Genomic DNA, 21,663 nt, shown 5'->3' with positions numbered 1-21,663 from the left:
GACAGCTGCCAGTTACAGCAAATAACATGGTGGTAACAGACATACCCATTTGTCCAAATCGACAATCGTCTGCTTGGATGTGAGCAAGAAGGGAAGGGGAGGGAGTGTCAGAAAGGAAGTAAATAAAAATATAATTAAAAAAATATTTTATCTTTGATTTGATTAATTTGATCTTGAATGGGTCGCGTTTTCTGTGTTGCTACGATGTACGCCGTCATACAAGTTTGTTCAGTTAGGAAACTTGCAAATACGCCAATATGGATGCCAAATCCAAGATGGCCGACTTCCTGTTGTGTTGAGGTCATGGTCCCAAGAGGATTGTTTTGTTCGTCTTAGGCGGAACAATGTTCCCACTGAATTTTGTGAAATTCGGCGCAACTAAGTTTCAGCCGCTCCATAGGCATTTGACCTGAGGGGGCGCTACCGAGCCATTTTGCATTGGGTTTTCGCAATTACATTATTTTATAAAATAAAATAAAATCTTTGATTTGATTCATTTGATCTTTGATGGGTCGAGTACAATTAGACGCGTTTTGCGCGTTGCTACGATAAACGCCGTCAGACAAGTTCGTTGAGTTAGGAAACTTGCAAATACGCCAATATGGACGCCAAATCCAATATGGCCGACTTCCTGTTGAGTCGAGGTCATGGTCCCAAGAGGATTTTTTTGTTCGTCTTAGGCGGAACAATGTTCCCACTGAATTTTGTGAAATTCGGCGCAACTAAATTTCAGCCGCTCCATAGGCATTTGACCTGAGGGGGGCGCTACCGAGCCATTTTGCATTGGGTTTTCGCAATTCCATTATTTGATAAAATGATTCGCCATTTCTGATGTGCGTGCCAATTTTTGTCCATTTTCACGCACGTTTAGGAGATCAAATTTGAGCTCAAAGCGGCAAAAGAAAAATTATAATTCCTATAATAACAATAGGTGCTAATAAAGCAAAGGGGAAGAAACAGCCCACCTATGGTGATCATTATAGTGTCGGGACGAATCCAATATCTGCATCGAAGGGTATAAAAGTGTATTGCAGGTGTTCACATGAACCGAACAATCGTGAAGCTGCAGGTAAACCTCAAAACTCACAGTTTCTCGTTAATGGTTATCAGTCAGAGTCTGAGATACATGCAGGTAAAACAAAAACCTCGCTCTGTTTTGTCTGTTTTTTGAACTCTTACATCAGTCATATCCACCGTGTTGGCCAGCATCTCCTGCAGAGCCCGAACCGACAGGGACTGCTCCAGGATGAAGGTACATATGGCCAGATCCGGGGGAACTTTCTACAGACGTAGAGAGAGACGTAAATCATTGTTATTTACTCAAGATAAAACTAGAAGACAAAGGAACATACCAAAGGAAAGGGTAAAAGAAGGGTACGACGACGAGCATTTCACCTGAGCGTTGGACGTGGTCTCCAGGAAGCAGAGGCGGTTCCCGAAGCCCTCGCAGGAAAGACATAACTTAATCTGCTCCTTCAGGACGGTGGCAGTGCACTGCAGAACGACCTGGTCATCCTGCACAACAGAGGAGATTAAAGCCTTAGAAACACATTGATTCACTGGCTTATCACTTATTTCAAGCTCAGTTCAGATTTAGTTGACCCTGCTATACACCTCCTTTTTTCCATATTCTAGTAAAAAAAACCTCAAAGTAACACAGTTTTTTTGTACATAAAGGGCAAAGAAATTCCCTCAAAAGAATAAAAATGGGTTATATAGAGAAATTGGATGTCACTAATATCGGTGTTTTTAATGACTGATTCTGTATTGTGTAATAACTGAATCCCATAAGGACCGTTTTTGAGTATTTTCATATAATATATCTTTCATTATATAAATATCAATAAAAAGACTTTTAATGAATACATTCACATTTGAGAAACTGAAATCATGGTATAATATAACTTGTTTTCATTCAAACCAATGAAATCAATTAGGGATTTGAATCTTTGGGTGTCTCACGATTCAATTCGATTCCGATTCTTAGGCTCACGATACTCGATTCAAAATCGATTCTAGATTCAAAAATTGATTCGATGCATAGTGTGTTAAGGCAAATTATGGCATCAAAACAATACAGTTAGTATATATATATAATGTGATTTTGAAAATATACTGATTCCAATGATGTAATCACACAAAGGCAAACTTTCAAAACAAATAAAAACGTACTTCCTGTACAAAAAATAACTTGCATAAATAAAAGCTTAGACTAACTGAATAAAATATAAAAAAAATATGAAAATAGAAACTTAAAAATATATATATAATAATATAATTTTTTTTTTTATCGAGTTTTCATTTCAATTCTGAATCATGAATGATTAGAATCTCAATTCTTATCTGAACCGATTTTTCCCCCGCCCATAAAATCAATCTAATATCAAAGATTTAAGTAATCTATTTGTAACCAATGAACAACCAAGCTAAAGATGACAGATATACTGTTTTCAATGAACTGTACCGTTCTGAAATGTTCAGTTTGCATTCATTTACACCACAGTCCTGCGAGTGTTTGGCATTAATTATTGAGAGATTAGCAGCTCGTCGTCTTCTAATTTATCCCACCACAGTTTGTCTAGGTGTCACTCGCGCACACATGCACTGCACTGATGTCATAGATTAAATTAATTCGGTGGGAAACCTGTGTTAATCTGTGTCGTAACATACAGTAGAACAGTGACGTAGTATCGTAAGAGGCAAACAAAAACTCTTATTACTCGAGCAGAATGCTAATAGACAGTAATTTGTTGTTCCTCATCAATCCCTGGATCCCACAGAGACCCCGTGTAAATGCAGCAATAAACACCAACCCCCCCCCCCCCCTCCTGTGAAACCCACACCTGACACTCTTGCATTCTCAGCTGCTCCTTCCACTCAGTCATTTATGCAAGTGAACCCATCGCTTAACCTGCCCGATATTCCTCTTAACACGTCAGGAGTTGTGAATTTTCCTCCGAGCTCAATCTCGCAAATAACAAACGAACGACGATGTCGTCGCTCGCACTTCTGCAACCACGGATTGTTGTGTTCGCTTCTCAGAAAAATGGAAAATAAACAGTCAGCGCTGGGAGTTTACGTGTCTATGTTTACGGTAAAATGGAACGCGATGCAGATGCATATCGGTGTCCTCATAACAGCTACTCTCTTAAACCCAGAGGCCTCTACTGTTTCCTCAGATCTCTTGCTTTGGCCGGGCTATCATCTGTCTCTCCTCAGCCTAGAAATGTCTCCTCTGTCCTGTCCTCATGGTCACTGCTGCTTTACACTTTAAACAGAAAGTAGAGCAATGTGTGTCCTCTCTTTGCCACTGCAGACACCAGCAAATCCCACAGTGAAGATCATAAAAATATAGTTTTCTAGGAAAAACAAGTGACCCCCAGAGCCGTCTCGACATAGAACTTAAGTTCTCGATCACGGAAAACAACTTCTCTTGTACAAAATCAATATGTTGAGCTTACAGTGCGTGTAAGCTGAGCCTGAGATCAATATCAGTGTTTACTATGACCCCGGCAGCTCTAGATGAACCTCTTCTTCACAGTTACAGTCACAGCATTTGGACACCGGAGCCTGATTCTACCGGTTTAGAGGTTTGAAACGAGCTGTCAATCACCCAAATTAACCAATGTAAGCCAGAGCTATGGCGCTGCGTAACTAAAGACGCTGCAGAGTCACAGAGTTGTTATTACGCACCGCACAGGGAGCATCCATTTAAAGCGAGTTATCATACCTTTTTTTTTTTTCAAAACAAGTTCTTTTTAGACCAACAGTGACATGTAAATAAAATTAAATGGGTTTTAATAATTTGGTACCTAAGAAATCTCAAATGGCACAGATGGTGGTGCCAAACTGTGCCAAAAGAGAGAACGCCTAGACATCTCTTTACTAAAACCTCTGTCATTTTACTTTGCTTCACTTCAGCAGCATCAGACTTTGCACAGCTCATGTCCACATGTTGTTACATGACCTCCATGTGTTTTTAAGCTCCTACTGCACATTTTAAAGGTGATATTTGCTTTAAAATGCAATATTTTTTTAGGCGAGAGGAAAAAATCCTTCATTTATAATGTGTTCCATGTACATTTACTCTGACACAGTGGCATCTACAGTGAATCTCACAAGTGTTAGCTTTATTTTGATGCCAAGATAATCCACATAGAGCTTGTAACTGCAGAGATTTACTCTATTTAGTTTGGGCGTGTAATTTTCGAGCAGGGATTCCAAAAAGAGGGTCAGGGAAGAAGAGGTTAAAACAGCTCTGAATCCTGGCAACAGCAGCAAAGAAGTCGAAAGGTCACAGAAAGAAAATGCTCTGGTAAAGCTAAAGGGGCCATGTTTGAGGACACAGACTGAGCTCGTGGATATCCAAAAGCAGACTGAAAAGTACCTGAGTGACTCACTGGTGCGAGACAAGATGGAAGCGTGGACGATATATGCCCCGGTAATCTACAGCAGTCCTCCTGCCCATAATATATTTCAACAGAAATGAAAAGCGGACTCACACACTTCCTCTACAGTCCCTAACTGCCAGAGGTAAAATATTATACGCCCAAGTCTCATATCTCATTAAACATCCGTCCATTCATCTTCTACCGCTTTATCCTCCATGTGAAGGTCGGTGGTGCCAATCTCAGCTGACGTAGTGCGATAGGCGGGGTCACAATCCTGGACAGTTCGCCAGTCCATCGTTCACAAAGAGACAAACAACCATTCAACCATCCACTCTCACACCTACAGTCAATTTAGAGTCACCAATTCACCTAATCCCAAAACTGCATGTTTTTTGGACTGTGGGAAGAAGCTGGAGAACCTGGAGAACATGCAAACTCCATGCAGAAAGGCCCTTGTTCCAGCTGGGGCTCGAACCGGGGTCTTCTTGCTGCAAAGGCAAGAGTGCTAACCACTTCCAACCGTGTGGCCCCCATTGAGTCATATATTCCCTCTATCAGTGACTGCAAAGTTATCTTCCACTTCAAAAAAGCGAAATGCAGACGTTTGCCTGGTTTGTCAGTTCAGGTTTCTGTCAGAACAATGTAGCCTTATACATGAAAGGCTTATTACAGGGCTACAAAAATGAAATTATTTTCATTTTAATTGATTATATACTTTGGTAGCGTCTTCATGTTCCGATAATAAACCCTCCTAAATGGGACAACTGGTTTCGTGCCAACGCGACTGGCGGAGCAGGTAAACACAATCCTCGGCCAACATTTGCGAGCACTTTGCTAGCACATAGCAGGACCAGCTAGTCTATAATAGAACACTCTCTAATTCGTTCCCAACTAAAGCGTTGTGGCCTTCCCACAGTCTGACAATGTGAATCACTTCCAATCTGACCATGTGAAAAGCTCACTTATATGCCGCACAGACCCTTGAGCCTAACTCATCCTTTTATAAATAGAAGCAGCGCTCAGGATTTTTGAAGGATACGCAGCTGACGCTTTGCTGCGAGCCGGGCCACAGCATCTGATTATTTGTTAATCTCACGGTGAGTGTGTTTGATAAAGCAAAGACAGGACAGGTGGCACTGAGGTGCTGGGTATCATCACAGCTATTCCGCCGCCGTCGAGGCAAACGATTTATTTGATGCCCTCATCAACGTGGCGGGTGTGAAGTTACAGCCGAGCCATGTTTGGAGTCGGCGGCGGAAGCATGCGGGCAATGTGGAAGCTCAGGTCGGAGACAATCGGACGTAAAGTGACAGACAGTTAGACAAACCGATGTGAGGTGTATATACGCAGCGCGGATTTACAGCCACGGGCATAGATAGCGCCTGAAAGCAGACACCTTTGTTTACTCTCTGAGGCTGGCTGATGGTGCACTTGCAGACAAGAGGGTCGCCAGGGTTCCCCCTCCCCGATGAGCGGGCACGATGCCCGCAGAGAGCAAACGGGACAACATATGGAGAATGGTGAGAGGTTCAGTATGTCATCCACACTGACGATGATAGGGGCGATCAGTGTGTGATCCTACAGCCGCGTTACAGTTCAGTTTGGTGCTAATGCAGCGACGTTTAACTGATGTACCTTTGCTGATGTTGGACGAAGGCCTGGCTCGCAAACTTGGGGGTTTCGATGGGGTTTCAGGTCAGGACTATGGGCCAATTCCAATTCCTAACTTAACCCTCAATCTTAACCCTCAAGCCTTAATCTTAACTGTCCCTCAAAACCAAGTGTTGAGGGTTATTTTGTCACTTAGAAATGGGACACCCCTTAAATGCAGATACGTCTTCAGACTGTGGGGGGCAGAATAAGGCGAAAGCTGCGTCCAGTCTGTCAACTCCAAAAAAGAAGAAGAAGAAGAAGAACACATTTACGTCACCATTATTTATTACAATCCGTTTGTCAGTCAAGTTATTACGTTGTCAGTTAGTTATAAGATGATACTCATACAAATACCACAACCACGGGCACCGGCCGGCTATTGACAATAGATCGTAAAATAAAAAAATAAATGTTACGCAACAATGACGTCAGTAATAATATGGGCCTAAACTAAGATAATACAATGGTTTTCATCATTTGTATATGTCTATTAACAAAGAAAATACTTCATTTGTAGCGCACTCGCTTCGCTGCTTTCGGTGCCATCTTTGTTATGTGAAAATACGCAATGCATTCTGGGTAGCCCTTGCTCCCAAGGGTGGTCTCGGAAAATCTCAATATTGAGGGCGATACAGCCCTTAAACTTGACCCTCAACTTTTTTTGTTGAGGGCCTGTCCCGATTTTTCTGAGAATCGGGACAGCACTTGCACTAGAGGGAGCGCACATTTTTGAGATTGAGGATTAAGATTGAGGATTAAGCAAGGAATTGGAATTCACCCTATGTCTCTTATAGTGATTTGGTTGTTGGAACAGAAAAGGTCCTTCCTCAAACTGTTACCATACAGCATTTTTCCACATTTTCCTTCATTTTATGGACAAAAGAATTATCGATTAATCGAGAAAACGACAGATTACTACAATCGTTGGTTGCAGCCCTAGTATTTTTATTGTCCCAGTGTCCCAGTATTCAATATCACAGCAAAAACTCAGTTACTTTTAGTTTGATATTTTCCCATGTTCTCCCACAGTCCAAAAAACATGCAGACTTTTAGGGCAAATTGATTATGTCAGCTGAGATTGGCTCCGGGCAAACCCTCATGTGGAGGATAAAGCAGCAGAACTGAGTGAGTGAGTGAGTATTTATGACTTATTATTCCAGGCTTTAGAGGGCCACGTTTGTAGATCTGCCCAGAAATCAAATCATTCATTAAATTAACGACGTCCACTCTATTTCCTAACAGAACAGTGTCAGATTTCTGCCCAGTTGTCACAGAGCAAAGTGTGCTGATGCAGCCGAACCCAAGATTGTTCATCATATACTGTATATACTGTATATGCAGCCATTAAAAAAAAGAAAAGAGTGAGGGACAGCACATTGCATAGGATGTAGGTGGAGGAGAGAGTCAGGGTGGGGGGGTGATGCTGGGGTTTCCCTTTGAAAAGTAGAGGAGGCGGCACAGGTGCACACTCTCAGCATCTATGATCATAGGCTGCAGCCATTTATTTATTTATATAGGGAATATCCTTGAGAAAATATATACACTGGCGTTCAAAAGTTTGGGCTCACCTATACCATTTTGTTGGTGTTTTCCATTAAAAGTCAGACTTTTATTCATCAAACGAGTTGCAAAATGAATAGAAAATATAGTCAAGACATTGATAAGATTAGAAATAATGATTTTTTTATTCCAAATAATAATTTTGCCCTTTCGTCAAAGAACCAGCAAAACTGTTTTCAGCTGTGCTAACATCATTGCACAAGGGTTTTCTAATCATCCAATAGCCTTCTAACGCCATTAGAAATAAAAGTGCTAAGTAGAACCATATTAGGTTCTTCGGCTTGTCCTCATAGGAGAACCCGTTTCGGCTCCAGGTAGAACCTTTTTATAAATGTTCCACCTGGAGCCCTTTTGGTGGGTTCCACCAAGAACCCTTTCAAAACCCTTTATTCAGGAAAGGGGTTTTAAAGGGTTCTCTGGATCAAAATGGTTCTTACTGGAACCATTAGAAGAACCCTTGAAAAAGGGTTCCAGGTAGAACCTCAGCTCTTGTAGAAGAACCCTTTTGGAACCCTTATTTCTACTCTGATTAGCAAACACAATGTACCATTAGAGCACTGGAAATGGGCCTCTATACACATATGTACATATTAAACCATTAAAACCAGACGTTTGCAGCTAGAATAGTCGTTTACCACATTAACAATGTATAGAGTGTATTTATGATTCATTTAATGTTATATTCATTGGAGAAAAAAGTGCTTTTCCCTCAAAAATAAGGTTTGACCCCAAACTTTTGAACAATTATTCATGGTAGAAGACAGGATAAGGGTGCTAAGAGTATGTTCTGGAGTTTATTCCTTTTGTCCAGGTGCGTAAAATGAGAAGGTCATTATCGTCAAGTTTCTTAAGAACATTAACTCAATCCTACTCGTAAGTTCTTATATTTTCCTGACCAGACCCTTTGAATCATTTTCGAGAGAACACTATCACCGCTATATACCGATGACAGCGTAGCATCAGCAACCGTGGGTGTGAGCTACCTGAGGATAAGACACCAGTGTAAATATAAAGTGTGGCTACGAGTTTAGCTTTTAAAAACACAGCACACGGCAGGTTTTCACGTGGCCGTATCTTACACACACCACCTTTCAAAATAGTCTCATCATTTCATCAACAGATTCAGATTTAGCAGCAGACTGGTCATGGGTCGAGCTGCGCTGGTAGTGCTGACGGTAGACGAGTCATCTTTTAATTGGCCTAATTATGCATTGAAGCCTTCAATAAATATAATAAAATGAACAGCTTACACTTGTGTTATTTAAAGGAAAAGTGTCTAATTTATAAATGTACCCTACTTACTTACATGGATAGGAAAATGTTGCGTTTTTATAGGGTAACTGTCTCCTGCTTTAGGCTGTAATCGTAGGCCTCATTGTGAGGATATTTTGGTGCCAATGCAATTTCTTATTGGCTTATAGGCCTTCATCTATAATTTCAAATTGCCTACCTATACATTTGTTGAGTCAGTGTTTGGCCCAAAGTGTAATCCGGCCCCCTGAGGTCTCACTTGAAAGAAATCTGCCCCCCCCGTCCAATTTATCCCTGGTCTGAACTATACAAAAATGTGTTATATGCTTTTTATGGACACATAAAATTCATAAAACGGATACAAACACATATATTTTCTTATTCAACATGGTTTACCAACCAAATCTGATTCTGCAACGAGTTAATTCCAGGGATAAGTTTCCACGTTCATACATGTTGGCTATAGGAATGACGTTTATTACAAATTGCTTTGTGATTACAGTACTTTGAGTGCATATTTATGCATTATGGGCTTTTCAGAAAACACTGTAGAAAATACACTGTTCTACTACTGCACTGAAACACTGTTGATCGTCTCTCTCAGCAGCACACAGAGAACAGTGTACAGAACATTATTAGAGTGTTTTTTTTTTTCACGTTTCTGCTTCGGCTGCTTTTTCCAAATCATCTCACATTAACTGTGCACTTTCACTGTTTTTCAGTGACTTGGAGGAACAAACGATTGGCTCTTAACCTCTCTGTGCTTCACAGTGATCTTCTTCAACGTCCACTCGGAGACTTTTAATCTCAACGAGTTTCCATTTGTGGTTAAATAAAGGTTAAATCCATATTATTTGCCCTCCCTCGGTGTGTTCTCGGCTCTGCTCTGGGCCTTCCCCCCTCGACTCAGCTCCTATTTTGGGTGGCTGCACCTGTCACTATCACATTCCCTCCTTCTGCTGACCAGCAGATGCTCTACGGGGTCTCACTTAAAGACGGACACTCTTGCTCACAGGGAAGGCACTAAGTACAGGAAAAAAAAGCAGTAAAAATCAACCAATCCCTGACCTAAAATGTTCATTTAGTAACACATTCCAGGTGCAACTCTTTCATTAAAACAACCATAATCTATTTCACCAAAACAATCCTATGAAAACACCAGTTGAGAAGACAAATCTGTCACGATTAACATTTACTGAAACACTTCCTGTGTTCGCTCAGACAGAGTTAGACGACCGTTCGTCTTCGTTCAAACTCCTACAAATGAGCAGACGTCAAAGATTAAAGAGCCTCTGCCCTCAGACGGAAGCATTTCAAAGGAAAACGATGTTATAAATAAATCATTTTCGCTGGCTGGACTCCAAAAATCCATCCCTTTTTTTAATATGAATTATTTGCCCGGAGAGTAAGCAAAGTCCTGACGAGTAGACCGACATAAAACATGGCACGATCCAAAATCCCAAAAAAAAGCACATCCAATCATCCCGAGTCAAAATGGCGCCTTAAAATTAAAATGAGAAAGAGTGAAATATGAAATTACTAAGCAGTAGAAGTAGTAGCACTGTGAATCCACTTGTCACTGTATTTTAGCTTTCACTCAAAGTGACACACAGTTTAAGAATCACTCAGCCATGTTTTTTGGAACGTTCTGTTTCATATTCAGTCTGTCGGGTTGGATCTCTGTGGATTTCAAGTGCACGGTGAACTCTTCGACGCTGTGCTGTTCATCCCGTTTTTACGGGAGCTTTCCCTGCCAAACATGAACAGATGTGTAAACAGAGTCACGCGATCCCCCAGAGCTCTATATTATTGAAAATGATTAGCGGTAGACTTCAGGAAGAGACACTAGACAGTGATTTGCTAAGGGTTATACTTCTTTTATGTGTGGTTAAAACATGTCATAGTGCGTGTTAAATGGTTAAGCTTCTATACAAACACACACACACACACACACACACACACACACACGGGTTTGCATAACAGTTGTGTCTCTCTCGTCTGACAGACCAGACCAAACCACCTGTCTATTGTGTAAACGGCTGCGAGTCAAGCAGACGAACAGGTGCCGTGTGTGTTAATGTTGTGTTCATTTGCTGGGCTCAGCACTTCTGAGGCCCCCCGCTTACTCCCTCACCTCACACACACCCCCCCTCCCCCCCCCCCACCGCCTGTCATGTATTCTCTCCTAACTCAGATCAATAAGCATAAGAGCTCAGGGTTTTAACAGCAATTAATTGTGCGGTACCAATACCCGCTCCTTGAAAACACTGTCACTGGTGGGTTGTCCAACATGTGCCAAATATACAACCATTAATCTTTGTTGCATAACACTTCATTCCTGTGTGTTTGTGTTGTCTGTATGAAATTGAGCAAATTGTGCAAAAAACAAAATCCAGCAAACTGACTTTTCATGAAAAAGGCAATAAACACAAAATATCAAGAACGCTGCCTGTCTAGAAAGCATCTAGGTAGAGTGGTCAACTAGTGGGGCCACAGAGTTATAAAAGTTGTTGTTTATTGGTAGTTTACTCAATATATGGGTCTCAGAAACAACGATGTGTGCCGTTTTCTTATGAATCTGACATAAGCGTCAATCTGGAGGGTCAATATCACCTGTACAAGTGACTTCTTCACCGTAAAATAAGTTGTTTTTGATCAAAAAAACCAAGCTTAATCATCAGGTTTATAATAATGTCATCTGCATACAGGTGCACCTTTGTTGTTGTGCCATTAGCAACTATTTGTCAGCTTTTTACCCTTCTAAATCAGCGGCGCTGACATGATTGAGCTGAGATTTTGGACACAATCTATGTCGTATGTGACAACCAATGAAAAGCCTCTGTGATCACTGAACACACACTGACTTACGTCCACATCTGCACACATGCACACACACACACACACACACACACACACACATCATGTGTCCCTTGTGGATGCTGGCAAGTAGGCCACCGACTCCTCTGGTTTCTCCTTCCAGAGCATGTGCACGTATCGTGGCATACTAAAAAAAGAAACTGCTGCTACAGACTGGAACTCAAATACCGCCTCTAACTCCACAGGCCTCTGTGTGTGTGTGTGTGTGTGTGTGTTTGGTACGGCAAGTGCAGCTAGCGTTGTGAAACAGTGACACGGCCCATAGCATCGTTATCGGGACTCTATAGGACCTAATGTCGCCCTTTGTGTGTTTACAGTGCGGTGAGACCTTTAAGCTGGCTGTGGCTGCAAAGACTGCTGGGTATTGCAAGCTCAGCAGCTCACTTGTCAGTAAACCCTGGGGGTTAAAATGCTTGCAGGTTGGTCATTTTTTTTTAGGTGGGATGTTGTCAGTAACTCAAAGTTTTACAGTTCCTTGTGTAAATGGAGAGAAAAAACCCTGCTTCTTCAGCCCTGGAACAGGTGGTAATGCTTCAGCCTTTAGCATCTTTACTGTAATATGCACACAGCGATCACGCTGTGAGTCACAGGTACGAGCTGTGTTACAGTAACACAATAACGCCTAGAATAGAGCAGTGCTGCTGAGTAATCTGTGTGAGTGTGTGTGTAGCTCCTGTTTGTCATTGCATCGCCTTATTCCCAAGTTATACCACATTTCTACTCCATTTTCTTAAAATGTATTATCTTTATGATCAACTACAATTGTCAACATCAACCATAAGTTAATAATTTTCCCCGAAATGACAAATTTATCCCGTTGACTATCTTGTCCCGTCTAATTGACACTTAACCAGACATGTCAAGGTTAGCAAGAGAGAGATCAAGCGAAAGATGATCACTCACACATTACAGAAAAAACTAGCTTATGAATATAAAATAATAATAAAGGGATTGCTGATAATCGCAAAAAAACAGATCAAGCTAGTAAATTTCAGCTCGTGTTATAGCATGTCTTTGGCGCATTATCGCTGTAGCATTAGCTAGAGTTAGCGTCATAAATACATGGTATATCTAGCCAACAATGGTGGATAATGAGACTTTATCAAAGTTGCCATAATTTATTAGTGTTTTGAAATTTTGAGGTAAAAAAAAAAAAGGGGGAAATGCTAAGGCGGAAGTTGCTGCTGTAGTAAGCTAGCACCTCCGTACCAGAGGGGTTTACAATGAATAACACAGAGAAAAACTGAAAACAAATCTATTTTAAAATGTTTGAATTTGGTTGGCTGCGTCTATCACTTTCTCATCCACTTCATGCTAACCAGATATGTCAAGGATAGCAAGAGAGCTCAAGAGAGAGATGATCACGCTTACTCACAATGGTACAGAAAAAACTAGCTTTTATTGCCGTAGTTCGCAAAAAAAAGCAAATTCCAGCTAGTGCTATAGCATGTCTCAGATGCATTATCGCTGTAGCATTAGCTAGAGTTGGTGTAATAAATACATGGCAAACAATGAGCCAGTAATGGTGGATAACGATGCACTGACAACGTAATAGCAACCAGATGCTAATGTTGTTAGCTAACCACAGACTAGCTTAGTGATTATACATTATCCCTTTTTTTAGAGGGATCATCCATGTATAAGAACAGGTGACAATACTCCACCTTGTTGGGCCCCACTGGTGCAGATGTAGATCCTAATAAGATCCTTATCAAGTTTAGAGCTAACTCTTCTCTTTTGCAATTTCACAAATGGTTTATTTACCACAAGGTAAAAAGCTGTGAATGCATTCAGGAAGCAGATACAAATGTCCTCATTCAGGACACATGGATATAAATCTGTGTCATGTTTATTTTTAATACTTTCATCAGTATGCTATTCAGGGCAATTGATATGTCATGTTTGTCTTCTTCAACTACTGGCGAAAAAGGGCCAGGCTGTACTGAGATTCTGTATAAATATATATTTCTAGCATTATTCCACTTTTCCGGTGTAATAACCAAACCATCACTGACAATATCACTCTTAACATTGTTTAAATATCTTTTCAGACAGTGGCATCTTTACTGTTATTAATAATGTAACATTCTTACATCCAAAAACATTATTTTTCAGTTTATTTTGGGTTTTTTTGCCATGACCAGCTGTTCTCTTTTAATTTTAACTCCTGTGTTGAGTTCCAGAGGGAGGTTCACTTCTTAGTCTTAGTCTTAAAACTAATTTTTACTCCTTGGCCTTTAAATCAGAATGAGATTGGTGATTTCCGAGTTCCTTTTTCGTTGTATTATTACTGTATAAATTAATCTTTTTTTGCCTTTTGTAGTACAGCAGTTTTACTACATAAATAAACCTGGACTGGATTGGATTGGAATAAAGCATAGAGCATATTTAAATCTGGCAATTGTTGTGTTTCCTGTGCTCACAGTCTGCGTCTTACTCTACCTTTTACTGATAACACACAGTTTTTAAAAGCTTCTTTGGCTTCTACATAGACTTCATACACTTATTCATTCAACCTTAGCCTGAAATGTTGTTTAGCCCTTTTCTTTTTGGCAAAAACATTTAGTGCCATTACTCAAACAATTCACCGTTCTGTCTGTATTATATACACTCAGATCCTTGTTGTGGGTTTGTTTCTCACACTTTGGAAGGAAACTTTAACGTTTAATACCATCTTTTATAGACAGCAGAGGGTTTTAAATCTGCAGGAGCGCCAGCATACTCACAGTTACTATCTCCATAACGGACTGAAACGTTTGGCTTTTGCGCATATGAGACGTTATCGCACTAAAAAATGATGCAAATGAACGTAAAGGACTTTATCATTGCAAAGCTATAGTTCACGGATTTAAAATACTCTCACCCAACGTCAGCGGGAAACAGCTCATTCACACTTTCAACAGGTAGAACCTTTTTATAAAGGTTCCAACTGGAACCCTTTTGGAGGGTTCCACCAAGAACCCTTTTAAAACCCTTTATTCAGGAAAGAGGTTTTAAAGGGTTCTGTGGATCAAAATGGTTCTTACTGGAACCATTAGTGTTACCAAGAACCCAAAGGGTTTTTTTCAGGAGCAAATGGTTCCAGGTAGAACCTCAGCCCCTGTAGAAGGACCATTTTGGAACCCTTATTTCTAAGAGCGCACAAAGACATTTCAGAAAGGGTTCTCTGGATCAAAATGGTTCTTACTGGAACCATTAGTGTTACCCAGAACCCTTGAAAAACCCTTTTTGTGGAAAGGGTTTTTCAGAAGCAAATGGTTCCAGGTAGAACCTCAGCCCTTGTAGAAGAACCATTTTGGAACCCTTAACTCTAAGAGTGTACAAAGACATTTTAGATTCCAACGTTGTGGCAACAGTTTGAGGAAGGTTCCTGAAAAAGGAGGTTTTAAAGGGTTCTCTGGATCAAAATGGTTCTTACTGGAACCATTAGTGTTACCAAGAAATCAAAGGGTTTTTTCAGGAGCAAATGTTTCCAGGTAGAACCTCAGCCCTTGTAGAAGGACCATTTTGGAACCCTTATTTCTAAGAGCGTACAAAGACATTTCAGAAAGGGTTCTCTGGATCAAAATGGTTCTTACTGGAACCATTAGTGTTACCAAGAACCCTTGAAAAACCCAATGGTTCCAGGTAGAATCCCACTCAGCCCTTGTAGAAGGACCCCTTTGGAACCCTTATTTCTCAGAGTGTAGTGATGGAGGTTGCAACATCTTCTGGGACACAATTTTCCACATACAAACAGGATCAGAAGGCCAGCTCATCAGATACAGGTGAGAAAAGAGCTGTGCACACACACACACACACACACACACACACACACACACACACACACACACACACACACACACACACACACACACACACACACACACACACACACACACACACACACACACTCACCACACACACACTCCGTCTGTATCTCACCTCCAAAATAAACCCCCAGCTGAGGAAAAACAGATGACCCACGTAACGCCGCTCATCACTAACCTCTAATTACGAGTGAAAAGACAATTTGTTATATGCTTTAATCCAAAGAGCCTCAACACTTACATGTTTAGCCCCTGCAGACGCAGCGGGGTTTGAACCCCTGACCCAGACAGCGCTGGTGTCACAGATGAACCCAGTGAAGAGCGCATGATATAAATAATTCACATGGGGCTGTGATGTTTCTTTCCTTTTTAAGTGGAGGTGTCTGACTTGAATGGAGGGCAGTGAGAGTGTTTAACCTTTGCGTTTAACAAACCGTTTGTAGGTTTCTGAAGAGACGAGACTAAAAACACGCGCGGTTTAAAGCCGCCGCGTCGTGGTTGTTATGAGCTCACACCACAGGCCTGACAGGAATCCTGTTTTCTTTAGTCCGTCTGGGATTTTTGGATTAACCGTTATAGGTAATTAAAGATTGGCGCAACATTAGAGCGTGGCTTTGACCAGAAGTGCATGTAGAAGAGTCAGTGACAGCATACTCACTATTGCATTTAGGGCTAAACAATCAGCTCATTTAGAGCTTGGTCTTTGCTTCAGAGTTATCTGTGGATTTGATCTTAAACTTTAAAGGCAGACATTGACAAACACGTCACGATTAACTAATCTGAGGTCAAATTTTCAAAGTAGTATCACAGTGTGGACAGTATATGTTTATGATTTTAAATATTAAATCGGTGTAAGTGATCTGAATCTCTGTTAATTTGCTGTTACAATAATCATAGTTCATGATGAATCGTTACTATTATTATTATTATTATTATTATTATTATTATTATTATTAATAATAATTTATCATCATTATTATTAGTAGTATTAGTATTGTTATTGCTATTATTATTATCATTATTGTTAGTGCTATTAGGTGCCTGCGCAGCAAGCCATACTAGTGGGAACTCTAGTTGTTATTGCTATTATTATCACTGTCATCAACTAATATTTAAGATATTGACTTCTTTTCAATGTCCATATCTTCTTAACAGGGATTTTATATATATATATATATATATCTATATATATATATAGATATATACTATCTATAAATGTAAACAATAATTTGTTGCGCAACTGACGCTGTTATCCTTCCAGATAATAATAATAGTAATAATAATAATTACATTTTTCTATGCCGCTTTTCTAGACACCCAAAGCGCGTACAAAATAAATAACAATTACCACGACAAGGTCGTCAATTTTCAGTCGCTGTACCCTGAGACACTATGTTTTAAATTAGACTCCAGAAAAATTGTGGTTCACTCTAAACACAAAACATTACACACACACACATGATATTAAACCTCAAGTAAACACTGAACACTGCCATCAAAGACACAGGGCGGTGCACTTTGCTAAAGTTAAGTGCTATTAGCGTGCTAACTTACGTCGTTTATGTCCAGAGATTTGTAAAGCTTTGATTTAGAATGATATTTATACATGATATTTACATAAAAATCAGCCCTAAGAAGCATCACGAGTCACTAACCCACAGAGAGTCATCAAACCCACTATTGATCGAGTTAAAGTTGCTTCGATTGAAGTATTTTGCAACAGAACATATAGTCTACACTCTTAGAAATAAGGGTTCCAAAGGGGTTTTTCTACAAGGTTCTACCTGGAACCATTTGCTTCTGAAAAACCCTTTCCTGAAGAAAGGGGTTTTTTAAGGGTTCTTGGTAACACTAATGGTTCCAATAAGAACCATTCTGACCCAGAGAACCCTTTAAAAGCCCTTTCCTGAATAAAGGATTTTAAAAGGGTCCTTGGTGGAACCCTCCAAAAGGCCAAAAAGGGTTCTCCTATGAGGACAAGGCGAAGAACCTTATATGGTTCTACTTAGCACTTTTATTTCTAAGTGTACCAATATTCAGAAATTATTTTAGGTAAAAAATCATCCATCAATCATGCCATTTAAATCAAATATAAAACATTCAAACAGACGTGTTACTAAATGAAATGTATCTGAGAGTTGATGCGTTAACGTTGTTGTATTTGTGATATTGTACTTTTGTGTTTGTATTTGATTTGCTTGAGGAGTTAAAGTTAAAATAAAACAATTACACAATAATTATAATAATATTTATATATATAAGCTGTGCTCAGTTTGGAGTCATGTCGTTGAAACGCGATCTTCAAGACGGCGTGCATGGTTCTTTTTGTGCACGTGTATAAAAACTGTTATAAAATAAATAGAAATAATATATTCAGATCAGTTTGAGTTTGAGTAATAACATCACTCTTTAGGAGAGTTCTGTGAAGACAGTAAAGTGAAGACACAGAGCCTGTGCTCAGCTGTCCCCTGCTGCAGACTCGGGGCTAGCTTGTTGCGTTTGCCTCCTCAGAGTCACCCCACACTGAGAGAGGCTCTACTTTCCTCAGATATAAATAGATAAACGATGCTAACAGATGCACCAGCTCCTGTCTATCTATCTATCTGCACACACACACACACACACACACACACACACACACACACACGCACACTATTCTTAAACCGAGAACATTCTGGAATTAATATGAAAGAGATTCAGTGAGGCGATTTCTAAATAGTCATGTAACGGAGATTAAAACAACCTGTGCACTAAAGAGAGAGAGAGAGAGACTTAAGAAATCGATGACCAAGTTTTAAAAAAAGAGCAACTAATAAGCAGGTCATGGCACAAAAATAGTCAACTAAATACAGACGCAGAACCTTGGCAACTCTGACAACTGCAACTTCAGATCGGACTTGAATATCCAAAAAGCCAGAGAAGCTCATGTGAAGTCAGTGAAGTCACCGTGACACCAGGTGACGATACAGGTGCAGGTCAGTCATGAAGAGTCTAAATTAGAGTCTAAATCTTCCAAACTGGCAGCAGCAGCAGCAGCAGCAGCAGCCGGTGCAGCAGGTCAGTTATCTCCTGAAAAGGGAAAAAGTGAGCTGGACTCACCGTTCGCAGGAACTGGATCTCCTCCTCTCCCTCTCCCCCTTCTGCCATCCTTCACTCAGGGTTATTCGCAGCTCCTCGGGAGAAGAAGAAGAAAAAGAGAAAATCCTTACGTTTTCTCTCCCCGGGATGTGGATTTTTTTTTTTTTTTTATCTCCGTCCTCTCACGCTCTCTTAATGTCTCTCACTCTTGTGTGTGTGTGTGTGAGCTGGTGGACAGCATGAGTCCTGTGGCTCTCACGCTGTAGCGAGAGAGAGTGACGGGAGGAGGAGGAGGAGGAGGAGGAGGAGGCTCACCCAGGATCCTCTCCACTCTCATCCCCCCCCCCTCCCCAACCGCAGATTTGGGGAGGGAGGGAGGGTGAGGGATGGTGGGTGAGGGAGGGGGAGGCACCTTCTTGTGAGACACTTACACCGCTCCCATCCCTTCTTGCCGCCATGTTTGTAGAAGTGGGACACTCCTTCACACAAGCTTCCCCTCCCTCCCTCCCTCCCTCCCTCCCTTCACCCCCTCCTTCCATATGTCTGAGGCTATAAAAGGAAAAAGGGGTGAGGACTAGCCTTTGGGGAGCGTCCTTTAAAAACACACACACTCAAAGTCCTCAAAGTGAATAAATCAGCTGTTCTCTTCCTATAGACCTTCATAAACCACGAGTGTGAGAGTAGAACGCTGCGTTCTGATTGGATGATTAAGACGTCAGCTGACGAAGATGAGTCTGCGTAAGGACACATGCTAATTCAACAACATATGGTATTTAAAGAATGTAAAAAGAATCATGTGCTGGCGGAACACAGCTGCCTGCTGCTGTTCCCTTCACTATGCAGCTCCCAGATTCCGAGAAGACCTTCAGAACCAGGAGTGTGAGAGTAGAACGCTGCGTTCTGATTGGATGATTAAGACGTCAGCTGATGTAGGTGAGTCTGAGTAAGGACACGTGCTAATTCAACAGCGTATGGTATTCAAAGAATGTAAAGCGGAACAGCTGCCTGCTGCTGTTCCCTTCACTATGCAGCTCCCAGATTCCTAGAGTAACTCGGCATTGTTTTCATTATCCATTCATCATCTGCCAATTATTTTCTCATTGAATTCACTTGTTTGGTCGGTAAAATGTTGGTGTTCTCGAACGTCGCTAATAAATATTCAGTTTTACTGATTTCTTTGTTAGCAAAAACACCCAGAACATATTCACATTTAAACTGAAAAATCTGAAAACTGTTGTTGATTTGTTGTTGATAAAAATAGTTGATTAATTTACTAATCGATTAATAATCCGTTAAACTAGGGACGCACTATAATCAACAGTTAATTGCTAATAATAGGATGCTAACTTCTTGACTTCCACTGTTAACCTTTATTTATTTTTCTCAATGCAGAAATCTTACTGTATATCTTTGCTGCGACACGATTAGGCAAAATGTTATTATGTTAATTTCACTACAGAATTATTTAATTATTATTGTTATTAATTTAGTAAATACCAATCTGAATTCACCTTTTTTACACAAATTTGAACCGGCTCAAGTCAGAAATGAATAATTAAATTAATAATTACAGTAAATAACTATAATTTTACATCTTAATTGTATTCTCGATGTTCTCGAACGTCTCGTTTTTGTCCACAAACAAATAAATACCACAAACAACCGCACCGGTTGGTCCAATAGTCCGATATTGTGCCTCCCTACATATATTGAATAATTGTGTCAGCCCGACCAGTCACACTGCATTAAAAGATAAGATTTACACCAGATTACTTCCCAAAGTGCTGGAGTAAACATCAACAGAATACAGGCCCCTCTTCTCCTCAGTATATCTACAGTACATCTTTGCACATTCAGTGCAGGGGAAGATGCTACAGATGCTTCTCTTACAGTGCGATCGATAATGAAGGGGTGAGTGTGTGGTGATGCAGAGACATTATGTCAGGCTTTTAATTAACTCTGTGCACCTTCACACTTTCCCCGTAAACGTTCCAGTTCTGCGCTCCAGTGTTGGCAGAGGTCTAACTCTCGCACTAAAGCAGTAATTAGATGCCACCGTGTTATTTTAACAACATCGTCGCTTAACAAACGCAACATCACTGTGTGTGTCTGCAGCTTCCAGATGTTTCTGCACGGACTTAGAGGTCAATTCATATGGGTTTTTCTATGGTGAATATATTATAATATGGGTTTTTCTATGGTAAATATAATATAATATGGCTTTTTCTATGGTAAATATAATATAATATGGCTTTTTCTATGGTAAATATAATATTATATGGGTTTTTCTAAGGTAAACATAATATTATATGGGTTTTTCTATGGTATATATAATATAATATGGCTTTTTCTATGGTAAATATAATATAATATGGGTTTTTCTATGGTATATATAATATTATACGGGTTTTTCTAAGGTAAATATAATATTATATGGATTTTTCTATGGTAAATATAATATAATATGGGTTTTTCTATGGTATATATTATATGGGTTTTTCTGTGGTAAATATGATACAACGGGTTTTTCTATGATATATACATATATATATGGGTTTTTATGGTTTTTTATTATATATGGTATATATAATATGTTTTTTCTATGGTATATATAATATGTTTTTTTATGGTATATATTATGTGTGTTTTTCTATGATAAATATATATATATGGGTTTTCTATATGTTTTTTATGGTCTATTATATAAATTATTTTCCATTAATGTACATATTACATTTTTGACCAACTTCTATCTGATGAAATATTACAACTTTAATATAAACATATGTTACATGGATGTTTATATCAAATAAAGACACTTATGGTCTCTCTCTATTACGTAGGGACACTTAGGGGCATCTTAAAAATGCAAAATGTGGATTAATAAAACTAATAATCACTAACTACTGATTTTATAAGACAAAAAGTGTCACAAAAATGTTCTCCAATGTCTTGTTTTTGTCCACAAACCAAAATTAATTCAGTTTTAGTGTTTATTTATTTGTTATAGGGAGCAAAGTAACGAGGAAATACTCACATTAAAG

The 21,663-nt window shown here is 39.9% G+C and overlaps 1 protein-coding gene across 4 annotated transcripts in view; it reads right to left on the bottom strand.

Moving 5' to 3' along the window:
• The window catches only part of ryr1b (ryanodine receptor 1b (skeletal)), a 94,558-nt gene extending 75,683 nt beyond the window's left edge, over window positions 1-18,875 (bottom strand). For all 4 annotated transcript variants that reach the window (XM_083886234.1, XM_083886235.1, XM_083886237.1 and 1 more), the window contains exons 1-3: window positions 18,641-18,875; window positions 1,396-1,515; window positions 1,180-1,281 (exon numbers count right to left, since the gene is read on the bottom strand). In XM_083886234.1, coding sequence (XP_083742360.1) covers window positions 1,180-1,281; window positions 1,396-1,515; window positions 18,641-18,688 — 270 coding nt within the window. In that variant the 5' untranslated portion in view covers window positions 18,689-18,875. The remainder of the gene's footprint in view (window positions 1-1,179; window positions 1,282-1,395; window positions 1,516-18,640) is intronic.
• Window positions 18,876-21,663: the final 2,788 nt, after the last annotated feature.

The sequence above is a fragment of the Microchirus variegatus genome (genome assembly GCF_963457635.1).
Source record: "Microchirus variegatus genome assembly, chromosome: 3".
NCBI lineage: Eukaryota > Metazoa > Chordata > Actinopteri > Pleuronectiformes > Soleidae > Microchirus > Microchirus variegatus.
The sequence above is the reverse complement of the archived record's forward strand: the minus strand, read 5'-3'. Positions and strand labels throughout refer to the sequence as shown.